The sequence below is a fragment of the Bos javanicus genome, chromosome 29 (assembly GCF_032452875.1).
Source record: "Bos javanicus breed banteng chromosome 29, ARS-OSU_banteng_1.0, whole genome shotgun sequence".
Classification (NCBI taxonomy): Eukaryota; Metazoa; Chordata; class Mammalia; order Artiodactyla; family Bovidae; genus Bos; species Bos javanicus.
Window position 1 is genome coordinate 8664175 of NC_083896.1, and position 19680 is coordinate 8683854.

The 19680-nt window shown below is 37.8% G+C and overlaps 1 protein-coding gene across 2 annotated transcripts in view; it reads right to left on the reverse strand.

Annotated features, from left to right (window-relative positions):
* The window catches only part of TMEM135 (transmembrane protein 135), a 312520-nt gene that overhangs the window by 238766 nt on the left and 54074 nt on the right, over window positions 1-19680 (reverse strand). For both annotated transcript variants that reach the window (XM_061406022.1, XM_061406023.1), the window contains exon 2: window positions 1082-1209. In XM_061406022.1, the coding sequence (XP_061262006.1) occupies window positions 1082-1209 (128 nt within the window). The remainder of the gene's footprint in view (window positions 1-1081; window positions 1210-19680) is intronic.

Consider the following 19680-nt stretch of genomic DNA (forward strand, 5'->3'; position numbering starts at 1 on the left):
TCTAATAAAATCGACAAATGGCTTAATAAATTATTGAATGTAAGAATTAAAGGAAAATAACTCAGTGACTCAGGTATAGAAAGAACATAGATGTTATCTTATAATTAGTATTTAATGTTTTCACAACTTAACCAAAGGGTTCACATAACATAAATATGCTTCAAGAACAATTTATTATTATTATTAAATCTAATTATCGTACAACTCTATTTTTAGAGTTTTAACAAGTATTAGAAACTTTCCAGAGACTACATGATAAAGAGTTTCTTGCACAGATTATTCAGGTCAATTTAAAGGCATGATTTATTTACTCAATAGTATAAATTATATCAATTATTTTCTGCACAATTTAAAAGTTTATAAATGTTATTGTTCTTAAGGAAAAAGAATCTATGAAAGACACCTGGAAATTATATTTCTACCTGCAGAATTACTTTGGCAATACTAAGTGGGTAACATAATATTAATAGAATGTGAAGTATTTCAATTTGACAAATTAAATAACTAGTTTGCGTTGTTTGAAAGATAAAAAGTAAATATCTACTAAATATGTTAGGTACATCACAATACCAAAAACTGAATTCTAACTGCATATATATAGCATGAAGCATGTGAAACAGATAATGCACTGAATCAAGACCAAAAGTTTCATCAGTAGGATATGCCAGGAGTTTCATAGATAAACACAAGCATTTTATGGTCCTTTTGAAGTCCGTTCACTACATATGGACCTAAGCTATATCATGGACAGTTGCTTTGAATTTCAAATCTATAAAACTGAAAAGTTAAGAAATCCTCATTAACAACGCAGTAAATACAGTGGGCCCCAGAAAATACATGATGCATTAAAGCACTTTTGTTCCATAACCACAGCAGTGATTTGAAGTTTACATCACATGTTAGGCCAAACGGTCACAACTCCTCGTTTTACAAGCTTTTTTTGAGATAAATAAATGCCATGTCCCAGAGAGAAAAAAATAAACAAGGAGTGAACTGAACAACATTTATGTAAACATCTGTTTGTTTCTATTTCAATAAAGGAAATTTGCATTAATCTCCAGTGGTTATTATGAGTACCAACCTTAAAATGCAAAAGAAAGCCATAAACAAGGCCCCATTAGCAGTCAGAAATGAAGCAGACTGTAGGATCTCAGGGAGCAGTTTGTGTAAATAATAGTCTAATTTTCGTTTCCGGAGAATTGCTGCAATCTGAAAAGAAAAAGGGTCTTTTGTTTAATCCAACCAACTTTTCCCACTTAAGTTAGCTCTTATGTGGAAGATACTGAAATAATAGTATATATTTACAAATTAAAGTAAAAACCCAGGTATTTTATAGCTCTTTCTATGAAAATTCAATTTTCAGGACAGAAAGAAGACACTTTAGTTTATTGAAGGTATAATAGGTAAAGGGCCACAATGTGGACCAATCACATGATAAGTAACCTGCAAATTTGAGATAAATATTTATAGTGCCTTATGCTCAAATTTCTCCAAGCCAGGCTTCAGCAATACGTGAACCGTGAACTTCCTGATGTTCAAGCTGGTTTTAGAAAAGGCAGACGAACCAGAGATCAAATTGCCAACATCCGCTGGATCATGGAAAAAGCAAGAGAGTTCCAGAAAAACATCTATTTCTGCTTTATTGACTATGCCAAAGCCTTTGACTGTGTGGATCACAACAAACTGTGGAAAATTCTGAAAGAGATGGGAATTCCAGACCACCTGACCTGCCTCTTGAGAAATCTGTATGCAGGTCAGGAAGCAACAGTTAGAACTGGACATGGAACAACAGACTGGTTCCAAATGGGAAAAGGAGTTCGTCAAGGCTGTATATTGTCACCCTGTTTATTTAACTTATATGCAGAGTACATCATGAGAAACGCTGGACTGGAAGAAACACAAGCTGGAATCAAGATTGCCAGGAGAAATATCAATCACCTCAGATATGCAGATGACACCGCCCTTATGGCAGAAAGTGAAGAGGAACTAAAGAGCCTCTTGATGAAAGTGAAAGTGGAGAGTGAAAAAGTTGGCTTAACGCTCAACATTCAGAAAACGAAGATCATGGCATCCGGTCCCATCACTTCATGGGAAATAGACGGGGAAACAGTGGAAACGGTGCCAGACTTTATTCTTCTGGGCTCTAAAATCACTACAGATAGTGACTGCAGCCATGAAAAGACGCTTACTCCTTGGAAGGAAAGTTATGACCAACCTAGATAGCATATTCAAAACCAGAGATATTACTTTGCCAACAAAGGTCCATCTAGTCAAGGCTATGGTTTTTCCTGTGGTCATGTATGGATGTGAGAGTTGGACTGTGAAGAAGGCTGAGCACCAAAGAATTGATGCTTTTGAACTGTGGTGTTAGAGAAGACTCTTGAGAGTCCCTTGGACTGCAAGGAGATCCAACCAGTCCATTCTAAAGGAGATCAGCCCTGGGATTTCTTTGGAAGGAATGATGCTGAAGCTGAAACTCCAGTACTTTGGCCACCTCATGCGAAGAGCTAACTCATTAGAAAAGACTCTGATGCTGGGAGGGATTGGGGGCAGGAGGAGAAGGGGACGACAGAGGATGAGATGGCTGGATGGCATCACTGACTCAATGGACATGAGTCTGAGTGAACTCCGGGAGTTGGTGATGGACAGGGAGGCCTGGCGTGCTGTGATTCATGGGGTCGCAAAGAGTCGGACACGACTGAGTGACTGAACTGAACTGAAAAAGTTTTAAACTGAAAAATAAGATATATTTTTAAACAGACAAAAAAGTGAAGTTCAATTCAAATAGAAATTGAATGCTAAACCAAACTGCATTACAGATATTATCAACCTGAATATTAGAGAATTTCAGTGACAAAAACTAGAAACTGATAAAAACCATTCATTCAGTTTCATTGAAAAGGGAATATGAGCTAGATCAGAGGCATTCTCACAGGTACCATGAAGAAATGCTGTTCTATCAAGGTGAAACAATATGATCAAAGGAACAAAAGATGACAGAATTAGGGAATGAGGGAGGGAATTTAAGAAAGGGCAAGACAGACTTGAGAAAAGGAAGACCAGAGAAGCCCACATTCACTCCTCACCATTCTGGGCAGAACACTTACCCTGTGCTAAGGGAAATCTAACGGCCTCTTCTCAATTCTTTTCTTATTCTACCCCTTAGAAGCTTCTGATAATCTACTTCACTCAATTATACAAACTGCTATTAAGAAGTAAGCCATACACAGGAAACACAATGGTGAATCAGATCTAATTCTTGCCTGCAAGGAACATAAAAACTTGATAGAGAAACAGACATATAAACAATTAATGACAATATGGCAGTGTGTTAATTGCTAGACTAGAAGAAGAAGAAACGGCTACAGAACTACTATTAGAACACGACCAAAACGGAGATGGGACTGGGCAGACAATAATATCTGGAAGATGGATCTTGGCAAATAGGTAAAATGTTGACAGAAGAGAAGTTTCTATGGCCTCTGTGACTGCAGTCTTCTCATTCTCCCATTATATCTCTAAATGCTATTCCTTTGTTAGCATTTCTTCCTCAGATAGCTACTCCTTCTGTATATGTTCCCTCCCACAGCATCATCTATCATATCAAAGTAGAAATTCCAATATAACCCTAACATTTCCACTAAATTCTTAATTCATACTTCAAATGTCTATTGGACATGTCAATAAAGATGTACCAGAGACATCCAAAAAAAATCAGCCTGTCCAAAGCAGAACTTCTTGTGTTTCCTCAAAATGCTTTTACTTTTGAGTTTCCAACCTCAGGTAATAGTGTCACATTCACCTAATTACATAATTAAGGAACAAAATGTTGGTGTTATTTTCAATTACTCCCTAGATCCTCAACCATCTCCTCAGTTCTAATGGTCTTCTACTATCTTCAGGGGTTAGAAAGTAGTCTCTTTCATTTTAGACTTTTGGCACCCGGTCCCATCACTTCATGGGAAATAGATGAGGAAACAATGGAAACAGTAGCTGACTTTATCTTTTGGGGCTCCAAAATCACTGTAGATGGTAAGTGCTGCCATGAAACTAAAAGACGCTTACTCCTTGGAAGGAAAGTTATGACCAACCTAGATAGCATATTCAAAAGCAGAAACATTACTTGGCCAACAAAGGTCTGTTTAGTCAAGGCTATGGTTTTTCCAGTAGTCATATATGGATGTGAGAGTTGGACTATAAAGAAAGCTGAGCACCGAAGATTTGATGCTTTTGAACTGTGGTGTTGGAGAAGACTCTTGAGAGTCCATTGGACTGCAAGGAGATCCAACCAGTCCATCCTAAAGGAGATCAGTCTTGGGTGTTCATTGGAAGGACTGATGTTGAAGCTGAAACTCCAACACTTTGGCCAGCTGATGCACAGAACTGACTCATTCGAAAAGACCCTGATGTTGGGAAAAATTGAGGGCAGGAGGAGAAGGGGACGACAGAGGATGAGATGGTTGGATAGCATCACCGACTCAATGGGCATCAGTTTGGGTAAACTCCAGGAGTTGGCGATGGACAGGGAGGCCACTTGCTGTGGTTCGTGGGGTTGCAAAGAGCTGGACACAACTCAGCGACTGAACTGAACTGATGGGCAGAATATGGTATGCTGTTTCATACTCAAGTAGTTACAGAAAAAATTTCTTCTGTTCCTGGAAACACACATAACATCTCTTATAACACAAGTGTCCCTATAACCCGATTGTCTAGTAAACATAACTCCCAAGCAATTTACATACACATACACACACACACACACACACACACACACACACACACCTCCTAGAACTAATAAAGGAGTTGAGCAAGGGCATACGATACAAGCTAAACATACAAAACTTACTGGTATTTCTATACAAGACTAATGAATATATATGTGGACCCCCAAATTAAAAATACAACAGCATTTATAACTCCTTAGAAACTGAAACACTTAGGGGAAAATCCATAACACCTGTGTAGGACTTACATGCTGAAAGTTACCCAATGCTGATGTTAGAAATTAAGAACATATAAATAAATATTCATAGACAGAAAGACTCAATATCAAAAAACATCAGTTCTGCCCCAAAGTGATATATAGGTTTAACACAATTCCTATTACAACCTCAGAAAAAGTTTTGGAGAGGTTGAGAAGATTATTCTGAAACCTACATAGAAAAGCAAAGGAACTATAAAAGCTAAAATAGCGTTGAAAAAGAGAATGAAGTGAGAGGAATGAGTCTATGCAATTTCAAGACATATCATACAGCTACAGCAATGGTTTTGCGATACTGGCAGAGGGACTGACAAACAGATTAATGAAACAGAATAGAGAACCTAGATACAGACACACATAAATATATCCAGCTGATTTTTGACAAGGTACATATGCAATTCCACAGAAGAAAAATAGCTTTTTTAGCAAAGGGTACTGGAGTAAAAAGAGCTCCATAGGCAAAAGAAAAAAAAAATTAACTTCAAAGTCTCATAGTTTATACAAAAATTCAAACTATCAGAGACATAAATGTAAAATATAAAACTACAAAACTTTTGAGAGGAAAAAAATCAGAAAATCTTAGAGATCTAAGTCTAGGCAAAAGCACAATCCATAAAAGGAAAAACTATAAATTACACCTCAAAATTAAAACTTTTTCTCTGTGAAAGACCTGTTAGAAGATAAAAAGCCAAGGTACAGAATGGGAGAAGATACTTGTAAACTACAGACCTAGTGAAGGACTAGTATGTAGAATATAAAAGAAAATCTCAAAATTCAACAGTAAAAAAATAAATGACCCAATTAGAAAATACAAATGATATATGAACAGATATTCACCAAAGAGAATATGCAACATCAGTCATTAAGGAAAAGCAAATTAAAACCACAACAAGCTATCACTAAAGAACTGCCAGAATAATTAAGTTTAAAAATACTGAAAACACCAAATGCTGGCAAGAATGCGGAGAAATTGGATCTCTTGTGCATTGTCAGAAGGAATGTGAAATAGCAGAAGCATTCTAAACAACAGTTTGACAGTTTCTTTAGAAACTAAGCAAGCAACTATCATATGACTCAGCAACTGCAGTCTCGGATGTTTACCCTAGAAAAATGAAAATGTTCACCCCAAATTACAGCAGCTTTGTTCGTAACAGTCAATAAATGGAAACAACCCGTATGTCCTTTAAGAGGTAAATGGTTTAAAAACTGAGTTGTATCCACACTATGGGTTACCATTCAGCAATAAAAAGAAATAAGTTGGTGATACATGACACAATATTGATGAATTTCCAGAGAACTGTGCTAAGTGAAAAAAGCCAATCACCAAAGACTACATATATATAATTTCATTTATATAACATACATGAAATGACAAATTTATAGAAATTAAGAATAAATCAGTGATGACCAGGAGTTAAGAAGAGGTGGCTAAGGGGGAGGAAGTAGGTAATGCTATAAAAGGGCACCATGAGGGATCCTTGTGGTGATAGAAATGTCCTGTATATGACTATACTACTATATTACGTTTGGTCTCCAAGTCAGTCTGACTCTTTCTGACCCCGTGAATGGTAGCCCTCCAGTCTCCTCTGTCCATGGGATTATCCCAGCAAGAATACTGGAGTGGGCTGCATTTCCTCCTCCAGGGGATCTTCCCAATCCAGGGATCAAATCTGTGTCTCCTGCACTGCAGGTAGCTTCTTTACCACTGAGCCACCAGACACTATATCAAGGCAGTTATTTAGGTTCTGTTATTTTACTATCATTTTGCAGGATGCTACCACTGGGAGAAACCAGAAAAAGTGTACAGAGAATCTATTATTTCTTCCAACTACTTGAAAAGAAAGTTAGTTGCTCAGTTGTGTCCGACTCTTTGCAACCCCACGAACTGTAGCCCACCAGGCTCCCCCTGTACAGTCCATGGAATTTTCCAGGCCAGAATACTGGAGTGGGTAGCCTTTCCCTTCTCCAGGGAATCTTCCCAACCCAGGGGTCAATCCAAGGTCTCCCACATTGCAGGTGGATTCTTTATCTGCTGAGACACAAGGAAAGCCCTCCAACAACTTAAGAATCTACCATGATCTCAAAATTAAAAGTTCAATGAAAAAGCAGTCATCCACATGGCCAACGGGCATATGAAATATGCTCAGCATCACCAGTCATCAGAAAACTGTACAGTGAAATACCACTACACACACACGCACCAGAATGTCTACAACAAGGAGAAACGGCAATGCAAAGCACTGTCAGGAATGAAGTAGCTGGAATTTCACACACTGCTGACGGGAATGTAAAACTGCATACTTACTTTAGAAAACTATCATTATCTAATAAAACTAAATGTACTCTTACCCTATGATCTGGCAATTTCACCCCTAGGAATATAACCAAGAGAAATAACTGCTTATTTCCACCAAAAGTTATATTCATAACATTAAAAAAAAAATACCACAAAACACCTAAATGTCCATCAGCAGTAAGGTAGATAAACTGTACATATTTGCAACACTGGTAGATCAAACTAACAGTACATTGTGAGAAAAAGGAATAATCTGACACAATACCAGGGGAAATAATCTAAGACCTTATCAACACTGTGCTTTAACTCAGAGCTTTCAACCAGGATTTTCATGTGGCCAAAATACTGATCCGCACATCAGTCTGGGTAGCCAGGCCAGGACTCAGGTAACAGAGCAACATGATAACTGTCTCAGTTTTCCCTAGTATGCCACACAATTGTTATCATTTACTAGATAGGGAAACAAGGGAAACAGTGAGAGACTTTATTTTGAGGGGCTCCAAAATCACTGCAGATGGTGACTGCAGCCAAGCAATTGGAGAACGCTTGCTCCTTGGAAGAAAAGTTATGACCAACCTAGATAGCACATTAAAAAAGCAGAGACATTACTTTGCCAATAAAGGTCTGTCTAGACAAACCTATCATTTTTCCAGTAGTCATGTACGGATGTGAGAGTTGGACTATAAATATAAAGAAAGCTGAGCACCGAAGAATTGATGCTTTTGAACTGCGGTGTTGGAAAAGACTCTTGAGAGTCCCTTGGACTGCAAGGAGATCCAACCAGTCCATCCTAAAGGAGGTCAGTCCTGAATATTCATCGGAGGGAGTGATGCTGAAGCTAAAACTCCAATACTTCGGCCACCTGATGTGAAGAACTGACTCACTAGAAAAGACCCTGATGCCGGGAAAGATTGAAGGCGGGAAGAGAAGGGGACAACAGAGGATGAGATGGTTGGATGGCATCACTGACTCAATGAACATGAGGTTGAGTAAACTCTGGGAATTGGTGATGGACAGGGAAGCCTAGTGCGCTGCAGTCTATGGGGTCACAAAGAGTCAGACACAACTGAGCAACTGAACTGAACTGTGTATGCTACAGTATGAAAAAGTTTAGAAGCACTGATCTAAACAAATAACATAACAGTAATTGTACTAGCCATGTAGGAATTATAAGGGTACATGCACATGTGTATAAAATTATCAGACACCATCAGATACCTTTACAAACATCACATTTTATAGCAAAATAATGCTGCAGTGTTCATATACTTAGATAAAGTAATTCCACAGTAGTAAATTTCTTATCGGGACTTCCCTGGTGGCTCAGACGGTAAAGCGTCTGCCTACAATGTGGGAGACCAGGGTTCAGTGCCTGAATCAAGAAGGTCTCCTGGAGAAGGAAATGGCAACCCACTCCAGTATTCTTGCCTGGAAAATCCTATGGACGGTGGAACCTGGTAGGCTACAGTCCATGGGGTCGCAAACAGTCGGACATGACTGAGCAACTTCACTTCTTTCACTTTCAAATTCCTTACCAATTTTCCAAATATGCATACAAACACTCAGCTCAACAAAGTACATAATAACACTATGATTAAAATGTATACTTCTATTTGTTTATTTATATTGATATAAATTTTGAAGACTAATGACCAGGAAAAAAAACAATCAAAATATATACAGCAATAAGACAGACTACAAAACAATATTTTCTAATGAACATATGAACCAAACACCAGAACATTATGCATTGGGTTATCTTTGAAAGGCTATTAACAGATTATTTTCATCTTTTTGTTTTGGGTACTTTCTAGACATTCTGCAACCAACATGCTACATTTAAAAAACTGGTAGGAAGGGAACAAGTATGAGAAAGAGGGGATTATAGGAAAAGATCTGAATAGAGAATAGAAATATTCAGCATGACAGAGTATAAAATAATTAGGAGATACAACTTTTACTCTAGTTTTACAACTAACAATTTCTATGAAGGCTACTTATTTCAATGCTCTTTAGACTTCATCTTCCTCATTTATTAAATAAAGAGGCTGACTTACATGAAACAAGAGTGACATCAATAAGATGGCAGAATAGCAGTTTCTAGCACTCATCTCCTTGCAGAATCATCAATTTGAACAAATATCCCCATGCAAAATTACCTTCATAAGAGCTAAAGATTCCAGGTGAGAAATTAAAGCACCCAGGTGATATATAGAAATAAGAAAAGATGCATTGAAGAGGGTATCAAAGACAGTATCATATTACTCACATCACCCCACCTCCAACCCCAGGCAACACAGCATGCAGAGAGCCACCCACCAAGGAGGAAGAAGAGTGAAGTGTGCACCCAACATCGCCACAAACCCCAGCTCCACACCTGCCAAGTAACATCAGGCACCAGGCCAGGCCACACAGATCAAGGACTCAGCTGTGCCTCCATCGACTCAGACTCTAGGCCCATCCCGATGCCAGGTCAAACCCCAAGAAACCAGGCTCCAGGTATACCCCAGGAACGCAGGTTTCAGGCCCCAATCTAAAGTCTCAAATACCAGGCGTGCTGAGGGAGACTCAAGTATAAGGTACATAGCAGTGAACTCAGGTTTCAAGCCCACCCCCAGACACCAGAGTAGCCTGCCGAAGACTCCAGCAGCAAACCCACTCACAGACTCCACCAAATGGCTTTCACTGCAGAAGCCAAAGACTGGAAGAGGTGCTTACATCTTCAATTGCACACATACCAAAACAAGGCTACGGTAACAATGAATGTTCAGGAAAATAAGACGTCAAAAGAGGAACAAAATAAAGCACCAGTTACTAACCCTAAAGAAATGGAGATCAATGAACTGCCAGCCAAGGAATTCAGAATAGTTGTCTTTAAGAACTGCAGTGAGCTCTAAAGGAACACAGATAGACAATTAAAACCAAAATCGGGAAAGCAATACATAACAAAAATGAGAAGTTAAACAAGAGACAGAGAGAAGGAAGGGAGGGAGGGAAGTAGGAAAGAAGGAAGGGAGGAATTCTGGAATTAAAAAACAGTGACTAGATTTGACCAAGCCACAGGAAAAGAAAACCAGTGAGCTCAAGATAGATCATTTGAAATTACACAGGCAAAAGAACAAAAAGAAAAACAATTGACAGAGAAGGAAGATAGCCTGAGAATTATGGGATGCCATCAAAAGAAATTATGTATACATTGAGGAATCCCAGAATAAGAAAGAGAAAGGGTCAGAAAGCATAGAAATAGTAGGGGAAAAAAAGAAATATTGACTGGAAACTTCCTCAATCAAGAGAGGGAAAAGGACATCCAGACTGATGAAGTCCAAAGAATCCCAAATACATTAAATACAAAGGAATCTATTTGTTATTTTTCTATTCCACTAATTTTGAGATGATGAATGTTTACTCAGTTCAGTTCAGTTCAGTCGCTCAGTCATGTTCAACTCTGCGACCCCATGAGCCGCAGCACGCCAGGCCTCCCTGTCCATCATCAACTGCCAGAGTTTGCTCAAACTCATGTGCATCGAGTCAGTGATGCGATCCAGCCATCTCATCCTCTGTCGTCCTTCTCCTCCTACCCTCAATCTTTCCCAGCATCAGGGTCTTTTCAAATGAGTCAGCTCTTCACATCAGGTGGCCAAAGTATTGGAGTTTCAGCTTCACTAATCACAGCGTAATAACCATTTCATGATGCATGTAAGTCAAATCATTACACTGTGTACCTTAAACTTACACAGTGCTGTAAGTTGAGTATTTCCCAACAAAAACGAAAGAAAAAAGAGAGAAATCTTCACCTAGATACATTAAAATCAAATTCTCAAAAATCAAAGACAAAAAGAGAATTTTGAAAGAAGAGAAAAGAAAACTCATCACATACAAAGGAACCTCAAAAATATCCATGATTTCTCAGCAGAAAGAAAATATATATTCAAAGTGGTAAAAGGAAAAAAAAAAAAAACTGCCAAATAAGAATACTTTATCTGCAAATCTGTCCTTCAAAGTGGAAAAAGAGATAAGGACTTTCCAAAAAAATCAAAAGCTAAGTGAGTTAGTCACCACTCAGTTCAGTTCAGTTCAGTCGCTCAGTCGTGTCCAACTCTTTGCGACCCCATGAATCGCAGCACGCCAGGCCTCGCTGTCCATCACCACTAGCCCTGCCTTATAAGGAATGCTAAAGGGAGTTCTTTGTGCTGAAATGAAAAGATACTGGAAATATAAAACTCACTGGTAAAAGTAAAGTGAAGTGAAGTGAAGTCGCTCAGTCGTGTCTGACTCTTTGCAACCCCATGGACTGTAGCCTACCGGCCTTCTCCATCCATGGGATTTTCCAAGCAAGAGTACCAGTGTGGGTTGCCATTTCCTTCTCCAGGGGATCTTCCCGACCCAGGGATCGAACCTGGGTTTCCCGCATTGTAGGCAGATGCTGTACCGTCTAAGCCACAAGGGAAGTCCTTGGTAAAACTAAATATATAGTCAAATATCATGGTATATCCTGTCATGGTGCTGTGTAAATCAAGTGACTCAGAATAAAAGTTGAAATATAAAGTATTAAAAATAACTATAGCTATAAAAAAATCTATTACTGGATAAACAATATAAAAAGATTGTGACATCAAAATTGTGAAGTGGGGAGTAACCAGGTAAATTTTTTATATAAGACTGAAGTTATCATCAGCGTATAATAACTATTATAAATATGTTGTTTTGTTTATCAGTATGTTTTATATAAACTTCACAGTAACCACAGAGCAAAAATCTATAATTGATACAGAAAAGAGAAGATGAAAGGAATCAAAGAATACCACCACAAAGCAGGCATCAAATCACAAGGAGAGGAAGGAAGAAAGGTACAAGTGAACTACAAAACGGTGGAAAAACAATGAAGAAAAGAGCAACAGTAAGTCTTTACACGTAAATTAACTATGCCTCCTAAAAGACACACAAGGACTGAATGAATTAAAAAAAAAAAAAACCAAGACACAATATACACTGCCTTCAAGAGACTCACGTTAGCGCCAAGGACACACAAAGGCCAAAAGTGAAGGAATGGAGAAAAAGATAATGATGCAAATGATAACCAAAATAGAGAAGGGGTGGCTATATTTATAGTAGACAAAATAGACTTTAAGTCAAAAATCATAAAAGAGACAGAGAAGGACACTGTATAATAAAAAGGTGTCACCTCATCAATAGGATATAAAAATTGCAAGTATATATGGGTCCAAATCAGAGCACCTACATATATAAAGGAAACACTAACAGAATTGAAGGGAGAAATAAATAGCAACATAATAATAATAGGGGACTTCAATACTCCACTTTCAACAATGGACAGATCATCTAAAGAGTAAATCAAAAAAGAATATTTGGCCTTGAACAACACTATCAATTAACTGGAACTAACAGACATATTAGAGAATATCCCAACCAACAAAACAAAACACACATTCTCTTCAAGTCATTCTCAATGACACATCATGTCTTATGGCTCAAAACAGGTCTTAAAAATTTTAAGAAGACTGACTAGAACCCAGTAACAGGAGCAAAACTGGAAAATTCATAAATATGTGGAAATGCAGAAATTAAACAGTACACTCATGAAAAAACAATAATTCAAAGAAAATAAAAAGAGAAATCAAAAACTATCTTGAGAAAAATGAAAAAGGAAACAATATATCAAAATTTTTGGGATACAGCAAAAGCAGTTCTAAGAAGGGAGTCTACAGCAATAAATGCCTTTTAGGGGAAAAAAAAATCTCAAATAAACAACCTAAGTTCATACCACAAGAAACTAGAAGCACAACTAACTAAATCAAATGTTAGCAGAAGGAAGAAAATAATAAAAGTCAGAGCATAAATAAATGAAACAGAGACCAGAAAATAACACAAAAGATCAATGAAACAAAGAGTTGTTTTGAAAAGATAAAATTGAAAAAACTTTACCTAGCCTAACTTTTTAAACAAGATATTAATAAATAAAATTAAAAATGAAAGAGAGGACATTACAACTGACATCAGAGAAATACAAAGGATCATAGAAACTACTACTACAAAGAGACTGCTGCTGCTGCTAAATCGCTTCAGTCGTGTCCAACCCTGTGCGACCCCACAGACGGCAGCCTACCAGGCTCCCCCGTCCCTAGGACTCTCCAGGCAAGAACACTGGAGTGGGTTGCCATTTCCTTCTCCAATGCATGAAAGTGAAAAGTGAAAGTGAAGTCACTCAGTCGTGTCCGACTCTAGCGACCCCATGGACTGCAGCCTACCAGGCTCCTCTGTCCATGGGAGTTTCCAGGCAAGAGTACTGAAGTGGGGTACCATTGCCTTCTCTGACAAAGAGACTACTATGAATAATTAAACAGCAAGAAACTGGATAACCCAAAAGAAATGAAACATACAACCTACCAATACTGAATCACGAAGAAACAGGAAATCTGAACAGACCAATAACTAATAAGGAGATTGAATCAATAATCAAAAACCTCACAACCCCAAAATGTAATGGCTTCATCAATTAATTCTACCACACACTGAAGGAAGCAAATCCTGCTCAAACTTTTCCAAAAACTTGAAAAGAACATAAAACTTTGAAACTCATTGTATGAGGCCAGCATTACCATCATACCAAAGCCTGATAAGGACACTAAAGGAAAGAAAACTACAGGTCAACATCCTTGATGAAGACAGATTAAAATTCTCAACAAAATACTAGCAATCCAAATTCAACAGCACATATATCATGCTCAAGAATGACTTACCTCTAGGGTGTAAGAATGGTTCAACATATACAAATCAATAGGTGATACATTAACAAAATGAAGGCTAAAAATCATGATCATCTCAGTAGACGGAGATAAAGTATTCGACAAAACTCAATATCCTTTCAAGATATAAACATCAATAAACTTCATCATGATAAAAGGTAATAAATGATAAGACCACAGCTAACATCAAACTCAAAAGTGAATAAATGAAAGCTTTTCCCCTAAGACCAGAAACAACGCAAAGATGCCCACTCTCACTACTGTTGTTAAACTTTATTACAGGAAGTCTTAACCAGAGTAGCAAGTCAAGAAAAAGAAATAAAAGCTATCCGTATCAGAAAAGCAGAAGTAAAACTGTCTCTGTGTGCAGAAACCTTGAATTTTCTACCAAAAAAAGAGAAAAAAAATCAAAACTAATAAACGAATTCAGTAAAGCTGTGGGATACAAAATCAACATACAAAAATCAGTTACATTTCTAAACACTTACACCAAACAATCTGAAAAAGATACTAAGAAAACAATCTCATTTACAATTACATCATCAACAAAATACTCTGGAATAAAGTAAACCAAGGAGGTGAAAGATATATACACTGAAAACTTTAAAAGAGTAATGAAAGAAACTGAAGAAGATGTAAATAAATGGAAATGAAGTGAAAGTCAACCTTTTGGACTGTAGCCCGCCAGGCTTCTCTGTCCATGGGATTCCCCAGGCAAGAATACTGGAGTGGGTTACAATCCCTTCTCCAGGGGATCTTCTCAACCCAGGGATTGAACCTAAGTCTACTGCATTGCAGGCAGATTCTTTACCATCTGAGCCATCAGTCTAAATAAATGGAAAGACAGTCCATATTCATGGATTGGAAGACTTAATATTGTTAAAATGTCCACATTACTCAATGCCATCTATAGATTCAATGCAATCCGTATCAAAATCCCAAAGGCATTTTTCATAGAAATGGAAAAAAAAAATCCTAAAATTCATATGGAATCACATACACAAAAATCTGAATAGCCAAAGCAATCTTGAGAAAGAACAAAGCTGGACACAATGCACTTATACTGGACTTCAAAATACACTACAAAGCCACTATAATAAAAATAGAAGAGTACTGGCATAAAAACAGACATGCAGACCAAAGAAACAGAATAGAGCCCAGAAATAAAATCTTGCACTTATGGTCAAAGGATTTTCATCAAAAGTTCCAAGAACACACAACAGGGCAAGGACAGTCTCTTCAATAAACGGTCTTGTTTATCCACATGTTGAAGAAGGAAACTGAACTCTTACCTTATTCAATATACACAAAACAATTCAGAATCATTAAATCCTTCAATGTAAGACCTGAAACTAAACAACTTGAAGAAAACAGAGATTAAAAAGCTTCTTGGCATTTGTTTGAACAATACTTTTTTGGATATAATTATAAAAGCACAGCAACAAATGTATAGACAGACAGGTGAAATTACATCAAACTAAAAATCTCCTCCATAGAAACTAAAAAGTTATTAACAGAGTGAAGAAACAACCTACAAAATGGAAGAAAATATTTGCAAACCATTTGCAAAATTTCATAAGAGATTAATGTCCAAAACATAGAAGAAACTCAAACAATTCAATAGCAAGAAAACAATAACCATTTTAAAAATGAGTAAAGGGCCTGAGCACACATTTCTCAAAAGAAGACACACAAATGGCCAACAGGAGCATGAAAAGATGTACAACATGACTAATTACATCATGGAAATGCAAATCAAAACAATGAGCTATCACCATACAGCTGTTATAATAGCTATTATCAAAAAGACAAAAAGTCATGTGTTAATGAGGGTGTGGAGAAAAGCGAATCCTTGTGGTGTACATACACACACACACACACACACACACACACACAATGGATTATCCAGCCTTAAAAAAGAAGGAAATCCTGTCATTTGGGACAACTTGGATAAACCTGGGGGAAATTATGCCAAGTAAAATAAACCAGGCACAGAAGGACAAATTCTACATTATCTCAGTTATATGCGGAAACTAAAAACCCACAGAAGCAGAGTAGATGATGGTTGCTAGTGGCTGAGGGGGCAGGGGACACAAAGAGATGTTGATCAAAGGATACAAAGTTACAGTTATGTAGGATGAATAAACCTAATAAAAGATCAAGCATAATGACTATAGTTAATAACACTGTACTGAATACTGAAAATATGCTGAGAAGGTAGATTTCAGGTACCACTGAAACATTCAGTTTGTTGTGACAGTCACTTCATTGCAGTAATCTGAAACTGCCCCTGCAGTATCTCTGAAGTATGCATGTGTATCAAAACACCATGTTGAAAAGTAAAAATAAAAAGTCAACACTAAAAATATGACAGATTCTTTTTTCCCACTTTTAAATTATATCTTTTTTCTTTTTTTAATAAATCATACTTAAGGAACTTGGAGAAGGAAATGGCAACCCACTCCAGTAGTCTTGCCTAAAGAATCCCCTGGAGAGAAGAGCCTGGAAGGCTACAGTCCATGGGGTCACAAGAGTCAGACACGACTTAGCGACTAAAGGAAGTAACTGGGTGTCTGTATAGAACAAAAAAGTTACCTTTTTTGTTAACTTCTCCTTCACACTATACACAAAACTTAGTTTGAGATGGATCACAGACTTACATATGCAAAGTATAAACAATAAAGCATATGGAAGAAAACATAGGTGAATATGAACATTCCAGGCTTAAGTCCAAAGACTGAGACAGCATTAAGCACAGTTCCCATGAAAGGAAAGTACGGAGATTGACTTGACTATCCCAAAGGCTACAGCCTGAAGACTGATGCAAAATTATAATGACAGGCCCCCAATTTAGGAGTTTCCTTTTACAAAAATATCGCAATTAGACACCTATCAGGCCTATACACATTTCATCTTATTCCTTTATTCTCCCTTATCTGTTTCCCCCTGTGATTAATGCTGCACATTGCCATACAAATGGTTAACTGGTATTAGGATTGCATGGCTATGGAACAGAACACAGTTAACTGGCCCTCACAAGGGACTGACCCATGATCTCAGCCTTACTGTACCAAACTTTAATTTAGTAGTCTTTGTTAGCCCGAGAGCTTGATCATTAACTCTCTCAGATGACTATTTCTAGAGTCTAATAAATCAAGTTTTGTGAAAAAGAATGCAGTAGGAGTTGATTTTATGTTTTATTTGTTGCTGTTGATGTTCAGTCGCTGTCATATTCAATTCTTTGTAACCCCATGGATTGCACCATGCTAGGCTTCCCTATCCTTCACTATCTCTCAGAGGTGGCTCATGTCCATTGAGTCAGTGACGCTATCTAACCATCTTATCCTTTGCTGCTGTCTTCTCCTGCCCTCAATCTTTCCCAGCATCAGGGTCTTTTCCAGTGAGTCGGCTCTTCGTATCAGGTGGCCAAAGTACTGGAGCTTCAGCATCAGTCCTTCCAATGAATATGCAATAAGTTGATTTCCTTAAAGATGGACTGGTTTGATTTCCTTGCTATCTAAGGAACTCTCAAGAGCCTTCTCTAGTACCACAGTTTGAAAGCATCAATTCGTCAGCACTCAGACTTCTTTATGGTCCAACTCTCACATCTGCATATGGCTACTAGAAAAACCACAGCTTTGATCAGAAGGACATTTGTCAGCAAAATGATGTCTTTGCTTTTTAATATGCTGTCTGCATTTGTCATAGCTTTCCTTCCAAGGAACAAATCTTTTATTTAATCACCAGAAAATAATGATTTCTTTAAAGCAGAGTCTCTCAACTTCGACACTAACTACATTTTGGGTCAGATAATCCGCTGCTTCGGAGGGTTATCCAGCATATTATAGGACGTTTAGCAGCATCCCTAGCTTCTACTCTATAAATGCCAGTAGCACAGCCTGAGCTGTGACAACCAAAAATGTCTCCATGTAGTGCCAAGTGTCTCCTAGAAGGCAAAATTACCTCTTATTGAAAACAATATTTTAAAGAAAACAGCATAATATAAGGATTCAGGCACAGTTTTTTTTTTTAACTTTTTATTTTATATTCGAGTATAGCTGATTAACAGTGTTGTGATAGTTTCAGGTGGACAGCAAAGGGACTCAGCCACACATACACATGTATCCATTCTCCTCTGAACTCCCCTCCCGTCCAGGCTGCTGTACTATTCAGGAGGTCCTTGTTGCTTATCCATTTTAAACACAGCCGTGTGTACATGTCGATCCCAAACTCCCTAACTATCCCTTCCCCCCATTCTTCCCACACTGGCAACCATAAGTTTGTTCTCTAGTTTGTGAGTCTTTTTCCTCTTCATAAATAAGTTCATTTGCATTATTTCTTTTTAGACTCCAAATATAAGGGATGTCGTATGCTATTTCTCCCTGACTGATTTCACTCAGCATGACAATCCCTAGGTCCATCCGTGTTGCTGCAAGTGGTGTTATTTCACTCTTTTGATGACTGAGGAATACTCTATTGTATACATGTGTCACATCTTGTTTATCCCTCTGTCAATGGACATCTAGGTTGCTTCCATGTCTGACTATTGTAAACACAGCTGCAATGTACACTGGGGCGCATGTATTCTTTCAGACCCTGTTTGTCTCCAGTATGTAGCAGGGTCATATGGTAGCTCTATTTTCAGTTTTTTAAGGAACCTCCATGCTGTTCTTCACAGTGGCTACACCAATTTACATTCCCACCAATAGTGCAGGAGGGTTCCCTTCAGGACCGAGGCATTTTTGACAAAGGGTCAAATATGTCAGACATCCTACACATAGTACCCATAACAGGACTGTCTGAAAAAGTTAAAACTAGTCCTGAGTGTCCGATAAGACTTCTAAATATCCCATCAGTCATATAGGGGAAATACTTGATTACTGTGACCTGGTCTAAAACCTAATTTCATCTTACAAATGAACACGAACTATTTGTGTAAGATTTTAATATTTACTAAAAATTTTAAGAATAAATCTAGTATGTTAAAAAAAAAAGGGAGGGGAGAAAACGGCATAATGAATTTACATTTTTAAAATATTAACAGAATATCTACTTTAGTTAACAAACACTTGTAACACTTTCTACATGCCAGGCACTGTTCTAAACACTGTACAAATGTTAACTCAGTGCTTATTAACAATCTATGAGATGGAATGATCAGTATTCCACTTTAGACATAAGAAAACGTGGGCACAAAGAGATTATGTTGCGCAAAGTCACACAGTGAAGAAGCAGGAGGGCAGGGACTACACACAGGTAAGTGGCTCCAGAGTCACTGAGGACTCAGTGCTCTTAAGCACCACACCCGATGCTGAAGTCTGGCATTCTAAATAAGGGGAAGAATGACACATAGTGAGTGCTACCAAAAAAAAGCAAAAACCCAACAACAGCAGCGATTTGTGACTCACCAGTCCCTACAGGGTTGAGGCTGCCCATTCTGAAAGAAGAAATACTAAAATATAGTGAAAACACAACATATATATATATATATATATATATATATATATCCTAATAAAATAGTCATGCTGCTGCTGCTGCTGCTAAGTCGCTTCAGTCATGTCCGACTCTGTGTGACCCCATAGACAGCCCACCAGGCTCCCCCGTCCCTGGGATTCTCCAGGCAAGAACACTGGAGTGGG